The 15,776-nt window shown below is 44.6% G+C and overlaps 1 protein-coding gene across 1 annotated transcript in view; it reads right to left on the bottom strand.

Annotated features, from left to right (window-relative positions):
* PIK3AP1 (phosphoinositide-3-kinase adaptor protein 1) overlaps positions 1-15,776 on the bottom strand; it is a 100,729-nt gene that overhangs the window by 84,235 nt on the left and 718 nt on the right. Inside the window, exon 2 of the mRNA XM_014532630.1 lies at positions 9,676-10,110. Coding sequence (XP_014388116.1) covers positions 9,676-10,110 — 435 coding nt within the window. The remainder of the gene's footprint in view (positions 1-9,675; positions 10,111-15,776) is intronic.

The raw sequence follows: 15,776 nt of genomic DNA, 5'->3' as shown, positions 1-15,776 counted from the left end.
AACTGACTGGTGTTTGTGTGTCAATTTTACCAAACTGGGTAAATTAGGAAGTTTTCTGCTCATAAGGCCATATGACGAGCCTACTGTGGTTTCAATGATTTCTCTACTGGGCAGCTAAGAACTCATTCACAGCATAAATCATCCTATTTCCTTGGCCATTTCAGACATACTCTCAGTCATGTGAATGGCACTGGAAACAAACTGAAAGCTGTCAAAACATCCTGTAATCGTAGGGAAATTAACAGACCCACTTTGTCATGCATATTTGCCCCCATTTCCCCTGCCCCCATTACCTTCCTATGAACTCACATTCATAAATCTACATGTCGACCATAACAAACAGTATGTGTAAAACGTTAAATACATGAATTCTTTCCTTCTCACACAGATAATAAGACTGAACTTGGGCTAAGTCCATAAACAGAAAACTGTTTTTTATATCATTTAAGCTCCTGTTTAAAATTCTGTTGTGAAAGATAACTTGTTAGCTGAAATAATATACTATATCTTCATGGGATTTTGAAAACTATCAAACTGAGACCCAGCAACACAAGGTAAGATATGTAAAAATCACACATAGTTAAAATCATGGAACTTTATGGCGGTAAAGGTTTGAGATGTTAACGTGTGCTCTTCCGAGCATTTTTAAAAGGGTAAGAACGGGTCCACGGTGGCCAAATGACTTGCCCAAGGTGGCAAAACAGTTAGTGTCAGAGTCCATGAAATATACACCCATATTCTCTTACTATTTGTCATAAAGAGTGTAGTAACCTAAGAAGACATCAATTCAAATCTGATATGACAAGAGTAAATATGTCTCAAAGATATGTAGCTGTCCCCGCTTTGAGTCATTAGCCCACACCCAGTCAGTGACGGTACAGATATTCAGCAATAGCGCACACCAACACCACAGAAGACATCAATTCAAATCTGATATGACAAGAGTAAACATGTCTCAAAGATATGTAGCTGTCCCCCCTTTGAGTCATTAACCCACACCCAGTCAGTGACGGTACAGATATTACAGCAACAGCACACACCAACACCATGTCGCTTCCCCTTACACAGAAGAGCAGCCTGATGAAGTCGAGAAGACCCAGGAGTTTACACAACGCAACTTAACCTGAAGCTTGACCTACTCGGATTAGCTGGGTGCAAGCCCAACTTGATCCATAAAATCCCCATGACACCAACATTTTTCCCTTTTAAAATCCCTAACTGAAAGTAAAACATTAAAACAGTAGAAAAATTAAAACAGTGGAGAAATGCCTAAAACAAAAAGTTCAAAATATCCTTTATTCACCCAAAGCAACCACTACCAACAATTTTTTGTGTATTCTTTCAGGAGAAAAGTTACACATACACACACACACACACACACAATTTTAAAAAGTTATGTATAGTTGCTTCTAGCGCGAGTGTGTGAGTGTGTGTGTGTGTGTGTGTGTGTGTGTGTGTGTGTTTTATGAGCACCCTGGTTTGATTCTGTCTTCACATTGCTTGCCAGGAGCTCAATCTCACTAGTTCAGATGATAAACTGGTCACTTCAAGGACAGAAACCCTGTTGTTAATCAAAGTTAATTTGCTCTTAACTGACATTGTATTTCTGGACAAAGGGACAGAGAAAGGGGAAGATTAGGGATGGAAAGTAGGAAAGAGGAAATTAGTGAGAAAAGGAAAGAAAAAGATAAAGAAATAAAGAGAAAGAGAAAAAGATAAAAATACAGACCAGCACCTGACAGATGCTCATTCAGTACTTTCTGAATGACTGACTGCCAAATAAACGAATGAATGAAGAAACTGGGATAGGCATATTTTACACATGACATTTAATATATCAAATGATATGGCCCCAGTTCTCTAAAAAGTAAGCATCCTTCTTGATCCACGCTGTCTAGTATGGCAGCCACTGGCTATGCGTGACTATTGAATATTTGAAACGTGTTCTTTCAGTGTAAAATATACACCAGATTTCAAAGACTTCGTATTTTTTTAAAGGATGTAAAATATCTCATTAATAATTCTTATATTGATTATAAATGAGAATATTTTAGATATGTTTAGGTTAAGAAACGACATTTTAAAAATTAATACACCTGTTTCTTTTTCTTTCTTTTTTTACTGCAGCTACTAGAAAACTTCAAATTTCATATGAGGCTCACATTATACATTTTTTTTGGATAGCACTGGTCTGGACTGTAGGTACTATTATAGCAGTGACTATATCTGTCTTTCTCTGATCTATCCCAGCACCTAGTACAGGGCCCTGAGAATAGTGAATGCCCAATAAATATGTACCAGATGAAAGGCTGTCTGTGGTGTCTAGATAAGGCAATAACTAGGCCTCAGACTGCAAGGCGGGAGGCCCTGGCCCTGATCCTAGCTCTAATGTAAAAGCAGCTCTGTGACCTTGGGTAAGGCATTGAACATGGCTAGGCCTTGTTTTCCTCATCTTTAAATTGGAGATAATATCTGCCTTTTAGGAAAACTGCATGGACCAAATAAAATAATGTCTATAAAGGGCTTTGAAATGGGAAAATAGATGTCCGGTCCCTCCAAAGTTTCAGTATTCTCTTTCAGCAATAGTCCCAGGAGAAGACAGATGCAGAAAATACTGAAACAACAGGGTATGAAACTAACCAATAAATTCCTATCACTGATACTTCGATTCCGGCACATTAGAAAACTTAGGTCAGGACAGGTGCAGACTTGAGAGTCTCACACTAGTGGAAACATCAGCATTCATCACCCCTTTTTACTGCATCTCACCAACACAGTTGACCAAGAAACTTGCAGATACTTTCCTTGAGGGACCACAGAAAGACCAACAAACTGAGAGGAGAAGGCTGTCTCTGGGTGGTTGACCAAGCAGCAGACTGGCCAATTTCACTATGACTCCTGGGGCTCACAGCCTTGTGGGAAGTTTATAATCCTGGGGGACTCTCAGGCCTCAAGGGAAAAGTTCCATGGGCACAAAACTCTATCATGGGCATTCATCCTCAATAACGGTTTTGGGCACAGCCAGGAGGGTGGGGGTATCTTATTTTACAAGGCGATCAGGGTACCTGGCAAGGGGAGTCCAAAGGACACTTGGGCAGACTGTAGCATTTTCATGACACCAGGATGGACTTCACCATCTCAGTCGGGCATCTTCTTCCCCAAAGCAAAGATCATTTCAAAAGGGAAGACTGTGTGAAGAAAGCGTCCTTTAGCAGGGGGGGTCTTGAGGAGCTGACTGCAGACTAACTCACCGCAGAGAAAAAGCAGCCCCAACAACCCACAGCCCCGAGGCAGGAGACCAGCAGAACAAAAATAGTCCATTTCAAGCAGCCCCAGGTCAGATTCTTCCCTCAGGCTCTGCAAGGCACCGCAGAAGCCCCAGAAGTCAATGACTTACCATCAGCAAGGCCACCACACCTAGGAGAGCAAGGAGGGTGCAATGACTTCCCCTTTGCTGTGAGGGTCTGACTCTCTTCCCGTCTTTAAGAGCTTCTGCCTGTGACGTGGAAGGGAGTTGTGCCATGGCCAAGCTCGGAAACCTTGGGACCAGTGCCCCGTGACCTGCATCGTAACAGCCCACAGGGCCTGAGCTGCTGCTGACTCGTCCAACCAGAACACCAAGGACAGGACAGCAGGCACCGAGCAGAGCCAAGAACACGACTACCCAGCAGAACCAACTGTGGAGGCTCTCTGAAATTCATATTCCCGGGACCAACCCCCCAAGGTTCTGGTTCAGTAGGTCCGGAGTGGAGCCCAGGCGCCTGTATTTTAAACCAAGTGCGGGGCAATGCCAATGCCCAGCCTGACGTGGGAACCTGTGGTCAAAAGAAACTTTGTTTTCCCTAATCCTTTCTCGATCCATGAGGGTTCTTCATCCTTCTTATCTCCATGAGGACGAGGAGACTTAGAGAAAAGTGGAGAGCATTGGAGAGTCTGAAGGCCCGAGGTTCCAGAGTGAACTGTTCCCGGTCTTTACTCAAGTCATTTAACCTCTCTGAACCTCAGTTTCCTCTTCTGTGGAATGGTGGTAAAGCCATCTACCCACTCGGGGCTGTGGGGGGAATAAATGCATATGCAGTATCCATGACTCATAGTGGCTGCCATACAAGCATTTGTCTGATTATGAGCTCTCTCCGTGAAGGGAAGGATGGGTGCAGGGCTGTTCTCCATATGAGGATCTTTGCAAGAGACACTGTAAATTTGAATAATTGACTTAGGCGTAAAGGGGAAGAAAAGGCGAAATAAACTGCAACAACAAAAACCTGTAGAAGGGGAGCCATGGATTCAGGTTAACGGGGGAGGCTGGGAGATGCACAGAGCAGGGGGGAGAACCTGTCTCTGGGAAGCTACACAGATATGGTTGGGAGGAAATCAACAGAGATTCACAAAGACTCAGGCACAAAGTTACATGAAGATTTACTGCAACGTTACTTATAAAGGGAAAAATGGAAATAACCTAAAGGTATCTTTTTCTTTTTTTAAAAACATTATGATGAACATGTATCACTTTATTTCAGAAAAATGGAAATAACCTAAAGGTATCTTTTTCTTTTTTAAAACATTATGATGAACATATATCACTTTATTTCAGGAAAAAAATGTTCCTTTTCAAATGTAGGGAAAGATTTTGGAATCCATGGATTAGCTGAAAGCATGTTTAAATATCTCAATGGTTCTTCTTTTAAATTCCAGTTTAACATCCAGATTAGAACATTAATATCAACAAAGGAAGGCCAGATGTGGGGCAAAAAAAATCATGATTTGGGGTAACATCAGAACTTCTGAAGCACAAAGGGTATGAGAAAGATGGAGGAGGCAAAGAGAAAAGAAATCATATAAAGAAACAGACGAGATCTCTGAATCATATTAGGAGAATCAGGGATAATGCTTCCCTTCCCCCTCCACACAGACAAACACACACAATGATGAGAACTTTTGAAATAAAACTCAATATCACCCACCAAGTCCTTTCCCACACAGGCTCACAAATCTATTTTTGTATTCCAGTGAGATTTGCAGCAGAGAATAGAGTTCCAGTAAAGAGGAAATAATTTCTGTGCTGTAACTGGGTTTTTCTCACTTCCTTCTTTTAAAATAATCACCCAACAAGTCCAAAGTTTCAGAACAACAATACAGTCTTTCATGCACTGAATATATATCCTTGCAGACATTTTGGAACTAAACTGCATCTGTGAAAAGTTCTAGGTAATTTGCTTAGAAAACTTATAATAATATATTACGGCACAGGGGCTGGAAGCAGCCTTCTACATCATCTGGTCCAACCCATCATTTCGCAGATGAAGATCTTGAGAAATAAACTGGCTGCTCCAACACACTCAAGTCTCTAATTAAAACATCTGCTCGATTTTAAGGTAGCTGATAAATTTGGAAAGAGGGGGTGGAAAACAAAACCTCTAAAACATTTTTAGTGGAGTAGTAATTATGAACAACGGGCCTATTAAATGAAGAAGCCGTAAGGATCGTGATGAAAGTATACCTCCACTCCAATAGCAGGACGACTTACTTGCATCTGGAAAACTAAGAGATTAAAATCTGCCAGAGCTAACTGGTGGACTCTGTGAGCAGGGGCATAGGAAGAGAATTCAGGAGCTCTACCCTGAAATCTGCTGGCCTCAGCGCCAACACTAGCCTAATTTTATACTGAAATCGATGGGCATTCAGTAGTCGCCCTGATGTGATGATGCCTCCATTTCCAGAAAAGTGAGAAAATGGTCCATGCACAGCAAAGGTGCGTGACCCCTGATCTGGTAAAGGGAGGGTGGCTTAGAACCTTGCTCAATGTGGACCCCTGACCAGTGGCAACAGCATTACCTGGCTGCTTGTTAGAAATGCAGGATCTTGGGCCCCACCCAGACCTACAGAGTGAGAATATGCATAGTTCAAGATCCCCAGGGCCTCCTGAGAAACACTTACATAACGCAGCAGTAAGAAAAAGTATAATTGACGACCGGTAACTGCATTTAACCTAAGTTTCTGGAATAATTACCTCCTTTACCAGTTCTACTCTCAAAAGCTTTTTTTAAAAAAAATATTTTTATTGATTTCAGAGAGGAAGGGAGAGGGAGAGATAGAAACATCAATGAGCAGAGAATTATTGATTGGTTGCCTCCTGCATGCCCACACTGGGGATTGAACCATGATCTCATAGTTCATAGGTTGATGCTCAACCACTGAGCCATGCCGGTTGGGCGCTATTGATCTTTAGGCCTTATTTTAAATTTTAAATGGTCTAAAAATTAGCCTACATTTTAAGTAGTCATGTTTTTTTCACAAAACATCTCAAAGTTAAGAAACAATGTAAATATAAATATTCTGGGAGCTTCATCATCTCCAAAGGCCACCCCCTCCATCTTTGCATGCTCTAATTGATACTAAGCTTTCCTGAAATTTGTCTCCCCGTAGCTTTCAATAACCCTACAATCATAACCCCATGATTATTGGCCCTACCAGTAGTTTATCCCCATTATCAAGTTTTCATTACATTTCCCACTGGGATTTTTTTTAATGCACAGAGTCAAAGAAACAAGTTTCGGGTATTTATTTCTCATAGACCTGGGGCAGCTTATAGTAGTGGGGTATATGAAATTTTCATTTTTTGCTTTTATTTTGGGATACCTTAGGAAAACCTCACAGGTACAAGAAGAGTATTAAAATAAACTATCACAATTTATAGAGAATGTAACCAAGGACATAATTATGCCAGACTTCCAGTGTCGGGGATAATACTATCCTTAAACATTCTTTTAGCCTGAAGCTTCCCAGGAATCAAAGCAGGCGTGAAATAGGGCAAGAAGGTGATGCTTCAAAAATGTTTGAGACTCCCTGGCCTAGGAGAGTTGTAGACTATTAGCCCTGGAAAATGTCTTAGGTCAAGTCTAATTCCGCCTCCTACAGAAAAGGAAAGTGAAACCCAAAGAAGCTGAGTGACTTGCCCAATATTAGCCATCTCCTTAGCAGCAGAGCCAGGCAATGGAGTGCCTCTGTCGCACTTCAAAGGTCTTTTTGCTACATTGCCAGACTCAGAGTCTTAAGTTTGTTAAGAAAGCTTGTCTGGCCCGGCCAGGTGTGGCTCAGTGGTTGAGCATTGACCTATGAACCAGGAGGTCACGGTTCGATTCCTGATCAGGGCATAAGCCCGGGTTGCAGGCTCGATCCCCAGGGGGAGGGCCTGCAGGAGGCAGCCAATCAATGTTCATCTCTCATCATTGATGTTTCTATCTCTCTCTCCCTTCCTCTCTGAAATCAATTTAAAAAAAATTTTTTTTAAAGAACACTTGTCTAGCATAAAAATCAGAGCTATTGCACATAACTGGGCTGACCAAGGGCAATGGCTATGGAGACCCCAAAAGCAAATCCAAGCCATCCTGTTACACACCTCAAACCCCCAAATTCACAAATCTAATACCAACAAGTTACACTGAAGCCATGAGACTCCTTCCTCCTCTGTTTCCTAGAATTCCACCTGTCCCTACGTATCCACTGATTCTGAGCTGCAGAGACTTTCTACTAAGCAGCTCATTTTACTCTCCCATTAAAATCGACTTTCTGATGAAAGTTTCTTTGCTCTCAGAACAGGAACACCACTGTGAAACACTTCATTCTTTCTGAAACACTTGACACTAAACACTCATAGCATACCGAGCCAGAGTTGCTAGCAAAAAGTAAAATACAGGCAATCAATTTATCCAGGCATCTAAACATTGGATGCATCCAAACAAGATTTTAGTGCCAAAGTGAGCAATCCAAACAATATTTTAAAAATCCTTTTCACCATCAATTTTTAAAAATAACACCACTGAAATGTTTTAAAGAAAAATCAGTTAGAGGATAGAGCATGAGGTGCCAGTACAGTGATATTTCATCCAGGGAACTCTGATTGATTGGTTGGTGGGTCCCAGTGGCCAGCCCACAAGATTATAATGAACCATTGCAGTGACATAAGCTAATCCACAGAAATAACCAGTTGTGTCTCACTTCTTTGTAAATGTAGGCAGATCACAACTCTCTCCAATCAATGAAGTGTGACCAAGCAAGTATGAATCGTGTGCTTTTTCTACCATCGTGTCCTTCTGAAATAAAAATAAGCAAACCCAGGAAAAATTGCTAATCCAGGCCCCAAGCATCTCAGGTGAGATCTTTAGGCTAACACTAGTCATTTATGTGACAAAATGAGCTGGGGTCCCACTGTGTTCCATGACCTGCTTGTACTTATTGATTTAAAGCAAACTATTCCTGATATAAAAGCATCTAGGGAGTTACACAGTATTAACTTTTTTTAATTTAAATACAGTTTTATTGATTTCAGAGAGGGAGGTAGAGGGAGAGAGAGATAGAAAAATCAGTGATGAGAGAGAATCATTGATTGACTGCCTCCTGAAAGCCCCACAATGGGAATTGAGCCTGCATCCTGGGCCTGTGCCCTGACCAGGAATCGAACCATGACCTCCTGGTTCATAGGTCGACATTCAACCACTGAGCCACGCCAGTCAGGCTACAGTACATATTAACTTTTTAAGGTCAATAAAAATTTGTGAATTCTTAATTCGGTTCACTAAATGAGATAGGGGAGGATGAATTAAATTAATGCCCAAGTCCCACCAGGGATAATTGAACATAGTTACATCACTCCATCATTTTCCAGGCTTCTTTGTTGGCATCGGGTTTACAAGATCTTAAGAGAACAGAAGAAAACGCATAGCCTGCTCATAGCCCACGGTGAGGCAAGAATGGAAAACAAAAAGAGGAAGAAAGGCTGTGACATGTATTCATCCAAAAGTATATCTTCCGTTACTGTTCATCAGAGTGTACGTCATACTTCCTGGGCCACTCAAGTCATTAGCCCTGGCAGAGAGGATCGGAATTTTCCCACTTTACAAGAAGAAACAGGGCAAAAAACAGAAGCTAGGCTGGCGGGAAACGGAGGGTTGTTTCCCTATAAGTATGTTATCCAAAAGTGATACCTTTTCAACAAAAATCTTAGAGTCATGTGATGGTAAAATGGAAATGGCTTGCAAGCCGGAAGGTTGGCAGTCTTGTTCCTCACACTCCCACCAAACTAAGTCTCATCCTCCCACACCCACTGCCCTCTCCTGGGCTGGAACCTGTGTCCTGCATCTCCCAAGGTGTAGGAAATTCTAACAGGCTTTTGTCCGAGCTCAGAACCCAAGGGAAAGGTTCACCTTCCTCAACTTCGGTCCCAGAGACCTATCCTATCATGATCCCAGCCCAGGAGCAGGCTGCTCTACACCAATGAGTACAGCTGGGGCTCTTAGCATAGTGAGGTCCAGGTGCGTTTTGTAATACAAATGACTAGTGTCGACATGACGGTGTCTCACCTGAAATGCCTAGGGCCTGGGTTACTGTTTTTTGGGGTTTTTTTTAATCCTCACCCAAGGATGTTTCATTGATTTTAGAGAGAGGAAAGGAGAGAGGAAGAGGGAGAAAGAAGGAGAGAGAGGAAGAGAGAGTGTGAGACAGAAGCACGGATGTGAGGGAGAAACATGAGTCGCTGTCTCCTACACACCCCGACCAGGAACGGCACCTGCAACCTTCCTGGTGTGCTGGACAACACCCCAACCGACTGAGCGCCCCGCCGGGGCAGGGTTAGCCATTCTTCTAGGGCTCGCTCATCTGTACCTCAGAGGCGACCCTTACCTTCAGAAATGGCCTTCTTCACAGCTGCCACGTACGTCTCGGGCTCGTCGTCACAGGTGAGCTCCTGCCAGTGCGCCCACTCTGGAAAGAAGTCCAGGAACTCCTTGCTGTTCTGCACCCCGCAGAGCAGCCGGACCATGCGCTGTGGCGGGTGGAAGGCTCTCTGCAGCAGCGGCAGCTGGGCCGGCTGGCCGAAGTGCTGCACCAGCTCTGCGGACAGCAGCACCACGATGCAGCGCGTGCTGAGGAAGAAGGTCAGGTCCTCAGCTGAGAAGAAAGTGTCTGGGCCCAGCCGGTAAGTCAGTGTCTTCTGGCCACGGACCTGCCGGCTGGACAGGAAAAGATCCTGGAGGTACTGGCACCACTCCTCCGCATCCGGGCTGTAGACGAGGAGAATGTCACACCTCCGGAACACCCCTGAGCAAGAACAAGGCACTTATGTCAACACGCCTGCTTTCCATGACCTGCAAGATATACCATCCCGATGGAGAGCCGGGCACCCACGGTCTTTCACTGTCCACCTCCAGCGGGCCTGTTTGACTTCTTTCCCCACTTACAGCTGGTGTTACAACTGTACCAGACTCTGCTTTTGCCCAAACATGCAATGCCACATCAGATGCTTGCATTAGCTATTGCTTCTACTGGCCTACTCTTCCCCCCATGCCTGGTACAATACACGATTGAGTTAAGAAGGGCTTTGGGGGCCCTGGCCAGGGTGGCTCAGTTGGTTGGAGCATCATCCCATGCACCAAAAGGGTACGTACCTAGGTTGTGGGTTTGGTCCTCAGTTGAGGCGCATATAAGAGGCAACCAATTGATGTTTCTCTCACCTCTCTCTCTTTCTCTCTCTCTCCCTTCCTCATTCTAAAATCAGTAAAAAAATTTGTCCTTGGGTGAGGATTTAAATAGTGTGTGTGGGGGGGAGGGTATCGTTGGGGGATCACTTGGCCCAAATGCCTCTTTTACAGATGAATAAACACTTCAGCTGTGAGGATGAAGGGAATTACTTAAATCCACACTCAGTAATTAGTCACAGAGCCAAGACTAAATGGGTTAAGAATGAGATCTCAGAAAGGCTGTGGTCCTGTACATTAGTGATGAAGAAGCCGTTGGCAATGTCCTCAATGGGTTGACAAGTGATGGCAAGGAAGTGAAGAAAAGTGAAGAAGAGATTTGCTAGAGCATAAGAAATTCCCTTAAGAAGACAGTGTGGGCCTAGAGCATCATCCCAGTACACCAAGGTTAAAGGTTCAGTCCTCCATCAGGGCACATACAAGAAGCAACCAATGAAGGCATAAGTGGAACAACAAATCCACATTTCTCTCTCTACTCAAATTTTTTTAAAAAAAGGAAGGCAGTGTGGCTCTTGGAGCACTGGTTGATGAGCAGGAAACCAGTGACTACAGAGTCCTGACCACGTGGCCTTGAGCCACTTATGCCACTTTTATGAGGACATAGTGACCCAAAAGCAAAACAGCAGGTTTAAGATTGACAACTTCTAGGCCACTGAGGGAATAAGTACTCACCACTCCCTGCCTCTCTGTTAACAGACATCACAAAACCTGTGGTTCATTAAAGATCTCTTGTCGTCAAGGAAAGTTTAAATGTTAATAACAGCAGGAACTGCCGAAACCGGTTTGGCTCAGTGGATGGAGCGTTGGCCTGCGGACTGAAGGGTCCCGGGTTCAATTCAGGTCAAGGGCATGTACCTGGGTTGCGGGCACATCCCCAGTGGGAGATGTGCAGGAGGCAGCTGATCGATGTTTCTCTCCCATCGATGTTTCTAACTATCTATCTCTCTCCCTTCCTCTCTGTGAAAAATCAATAAAATATATTTAAATAAAAAATTTAAAAAAAAAACAGCAGGAACTGAGTGTGGAGTATCCAGGAACTCTCTACTATCTTCACAGTTTTTCTATAAATCTAAAACATCTAAACATCTAAAATAAAAATTTAAATATACAGTTGAAATAAAAAGCACTTATGAGATTAGCCTCTTCTAATGAAACAAAGTTTTTAGTATCTTCACACAAATATACATATTTAAAATGTCTCATTCCAGGGATTCTGGTGGTGTGGAGTATCCAGGAACTCTCTACTATCTTCACAGTTTTTCTATAAATCTAAAACATCTAAACATCTAAAATAAAAATTTAAATATACAGTTGAAATAAAAAGCACTTATGAGATTAGCCTCTTCTAATGAAACAAAGTTTTTAGTATCTTCACACAAATATACATATTTAAAATGTCTCATTCCAGGGATTCTGGTGAATTTGAACCCCCCCCCCCCCCCCCCCCCCTTTGAGCAAAAGTGCTTGAGAAGGAAGTGGTCACTTCCTCAGACCAGTTAATATCACAACCTATTTGGTCACCACCAACTTGTAGTGTGACTTCTGACCAATATACTAAATCTAAGCAAATATTGCCTCAATGTAAATGAGGACAACGGGATCTGTCGCCATCCTGGATTTTGCTCTGCTGCTGAAATTGAAAGCTGGGGAAGTTGTAAAAAAAACAACAAAAACGTCCAAAGTGAAAATTAAAGTCCCTCCACAACATGCTGAGCAATGACAAAGGTCTAAATGCCTTGTAAGCAACTCTGTCTCCTATAGGGGGCACCCCTTTCTTCAAGAATAATTCCCTTCCTTTAACCAGAAGTCACTTCTTCAAATATGCTAAATCAATTCTCTCATTTTTTGGTTATTAAAAGAAATGAAATACTTGAACCAACAAGTGGTCATAACTGCTAGACTGGAAAAGGTCTCTGTAGAGCTTAAGGGGCAGGTTTGGCTCTAAAGGAGATAGGAAGGAAAGCAGAAGAGCAGGGGCTGGCTGGTGGCAATAGGGAGTGAGGGTGGTGGTAAGAAACACAGGGGCTGAGCGGTTCCTTTAAAAGATTCAGAATCCACCTGAGAAGAGAACAAAGAGGAAGTGCTTCTCAAACTACCCAGCCCAGACCATTTTTTTAATCTGTGGGTGGCGCTGGCACATGATACATCTGTCCTGGAGCCCCATGTTTGAATCTGCACTGAAAAGGGATGTGACATAGGGAAGGTGACCGGGGTAGGGAGAGAGCTGGAAGTTGCTCAGAATTTTCAGACTCTGAAGATTTCAAGTTTAGAAACTTGTTAAGAGTACTGAGGGGGGTTTGGGGGGGGGGAGGAAGATGGGGGTTTAATGGGGGTGATGAGGACACATTTGTAATACCTTAACTAATAAAAAAAATAAAAATAAATTTAAAAAAAGAGTACTGAGGGACCTCAAGGATCAGATGGAAAAATTAAAGGTTCCTTCAAGCCCTGTTTTCCTGTAAGTACAAGGATGGTAGAAGGATCTGGAGATAAGATAAGCAGGAAGAGGTAGGAGAGCTTTCTCCAAAGGTCTGAAGATGACGCATGGAGAAAACAATTGTAGTCTTCATCAACCACACTCGGCCACTAAGGAAAGGTATGTGCGGCCTCCTTCTCCTCTCTCTCATGTGCAAATTCAAGAGATGCCATCAGGTGCCAAGGACAGGGAGCCAAGATTTTCCTTGATTTCTACAAGCAAATATGCCTTTCAGAAACAAAAGACTAATGATTACCCATCAGTAGAAGGAAATGTAAGGAAACCACATGATTCAGCCATGAAAAGGAATGAGGTACTGCTGGTGCATGTTAAACCTGGATGAACCTAGAAATTATTATGCTCCATGAAAGAAGCCAGTCACCATATTACATGATCCCATTTATATGAAAGTCCAGAGTAGGGAAATCTATGGAGACAGAGAGTAGAATTTGGGAATGGGGAGAAGAAGGGAAGCAGGGGGGTGGTAGCTGAAACAGAAGAAGTTTCTTTTTGAGGTGATGAAAATGTTCTGAAATTGACGGTGGTGATGGTTGTGCATATGTGTGAAGATACTAAAAACCACTGAATTGTACACTTTAAATGAGCGGATTGTATTGTATGTGAATTATATCTCAATAAAGCAGTTTAAAATGAGAAGGAAAAGGAGGGGGAGAAAAAGGAGGAGCAGGAGAAGGTGGAGGAGGAAGAGGAGAGGGGGGGAGAGGAACAGAGCCTACAGCATCTTGGCAAGAGATGCTCTCACCACTGTGAGCTGCCACCATGGGTCACTGTATCTCCAGACCTCAGGGAGCCCCAAGGGCCCGAGACCCAACTCCTATTTGCAGCACCTCGCCGCAGAGGATGCTGACACTTCCAACCATCATAGACGTCTGCAGAAGCCACTACAGGGCCCGTAAACCCCAGGGTTGGCCACTGGCTTTGAGTTCCTATCGGCATGGGAGCACGCCGTCTAGCCCCTTCAGCCACACTCACTCGCCTCCTCCGCCCAACCCCCATCCCTGCCCCGTTTGTTTCCCAGGCCTAACAGCCCAGGGCCTGTTCCCAGCCATAGAAGGAGATGGGCACTTCACTCACCTCATCTCCTACTTCTCCCCAGTCACCCACCTACTCTGGCAAACTGCTCCTTCAATACACCACATACACCCATTGACTGTTCTACCTGGAGTACTCTCCCCCCAATGCCTACACACACACACACACACACACACACATACACACACACACACACACACACACACACTTCAGGTCCTTGCTCAAATGTTTATGAAGACTAACCTAGCTGCTCCTTTAAAATGATAACCCCAGCCCCCTTTACCCCTCTTGACTGTTTTCCCATGCACTTCTCATATCATGTCTTTTCCTCATTAAGTGTATTGTCTGCCTTCCCCCACCCCTCCATAAGCTGCATGGGGACATCGCTTCTGTCTGTTTCGTTTACTGAACGTATACTTGACACCCAGAGCAGTGCCTAGAAACAGCAGGCGGGCAGTAAGTATGTGTCGTGTGAATGAATCCCCTCCAGATAACGCTGCTTCAGCTTTCAAATGGAGTGTGCGGGTGAACCTTGTGTTAGCAAGGGTTCCCTCTTCACAATACAGCTTCTTGACCTTCAGAGCCTCGCTAGGGGGGCAGGAGGCGGCGAGCTACCTCTCCACCGCCCGCCCTTACATAGGAAGCCTGTGTCGCCAGGGCTAAGAGAACTGTCACCACTGGCCTTTCCTGCCCCTGCTTCCCAAGCGCCATCGGAAGGCTAGATCCCGGGGGCTCTAGCCTCTGCCCACATCCTCCAAGAGCAGTGCCTCCCCGGCCGGCTAGGTTTTGTTTTTCAAGAGGCTTTTACATCCTCTTTTCACGGGTTATCGCCACTAAAACGTCATAAGATGAGCAAGGAAAACACGAATAAACCCACTTGCAAACACGGTAACTGTAATATTCTCCTCTAGGAATTCTTTGTTTGTTTCTGCTTCCCTCCACAAGACTGTGCACGCGGGAGCAGAGACCAGCGTGTCCTGGGCACCACTTGAGAACATATTTAGGTGCAAATTATCCCTCAACGTGCGTCGTAAGTGCTCATTCGTTGTCTCTACTCTCATCATTATTATACGGTTCATCCTAAATCGCAGTGAGTGAGTGACTTGCCAAGGGTACACACCCCAGGAACCAAGAGGAACTCAGAGATTAATCAGCCTCCTGGCACCTTTAGATGGATAGATACCCAGTGGTCCCCATTCTTCAAAGTTCTGCAAAGGACACAGGAAAAGTAAAGCTAAAGGAATTGGTGTTCCTAGGTTCCCATCGAAATTCCAGACGAAAAACAAAGCCTAGAGGGGAGAGGAAGCGGGCCGTGGCCCCAGGGCCGCCGGAGACCTCCTAGGGCCAACCTGCGACGGCCCGGGCGCCCCCTATCGGCCCGAGAAGCGTTTCGCCGGCGCCGACCAGTCGGCTCTGCCTTCTTTACCTCGGACTCTGGGTTCGCAGAGTTGGAAGAACAGGGGAAACGACCCTCAGAAGGTCCGAGAGCTGGTGACGAGGGCGAAAAGCAGACTTAGAAGATGCGGGCCGGGGAGGGCCCGGCAGGGGCTGCAAAGACTCGCGCCACAGGCTGGGAAGAGGAGCGGGGGAAAGTCGGGGTGGGAGGTTTGCGACCAGGACCCGGGGAAAGAACAGAAGAACCCAGGTCCTGCACCGGAGGCCCCGCCGAGCGGGGAGCCGGCAGGGCTGCGGGGGGCAGAGAGCGGGGAAGGGAGAGA

Source organism: Myotis brandtii, unplaced genomic scaffold (assembly GCF_000412655.1).
Source record: "Myotis brandtii unplaced genomic scaffold, ASM41265v1 scaffold902, whole genome shotgun sequence".
Lineage (NCBI taxonomy): Eukaryota > Metazoa > Chordata > Mammalia > Chiroptera > Vespertilionidae > Myotis > Myotis brandtii.
This window is presented reverse-complemented; position numbering and strand designations above follow the sequence as displayed.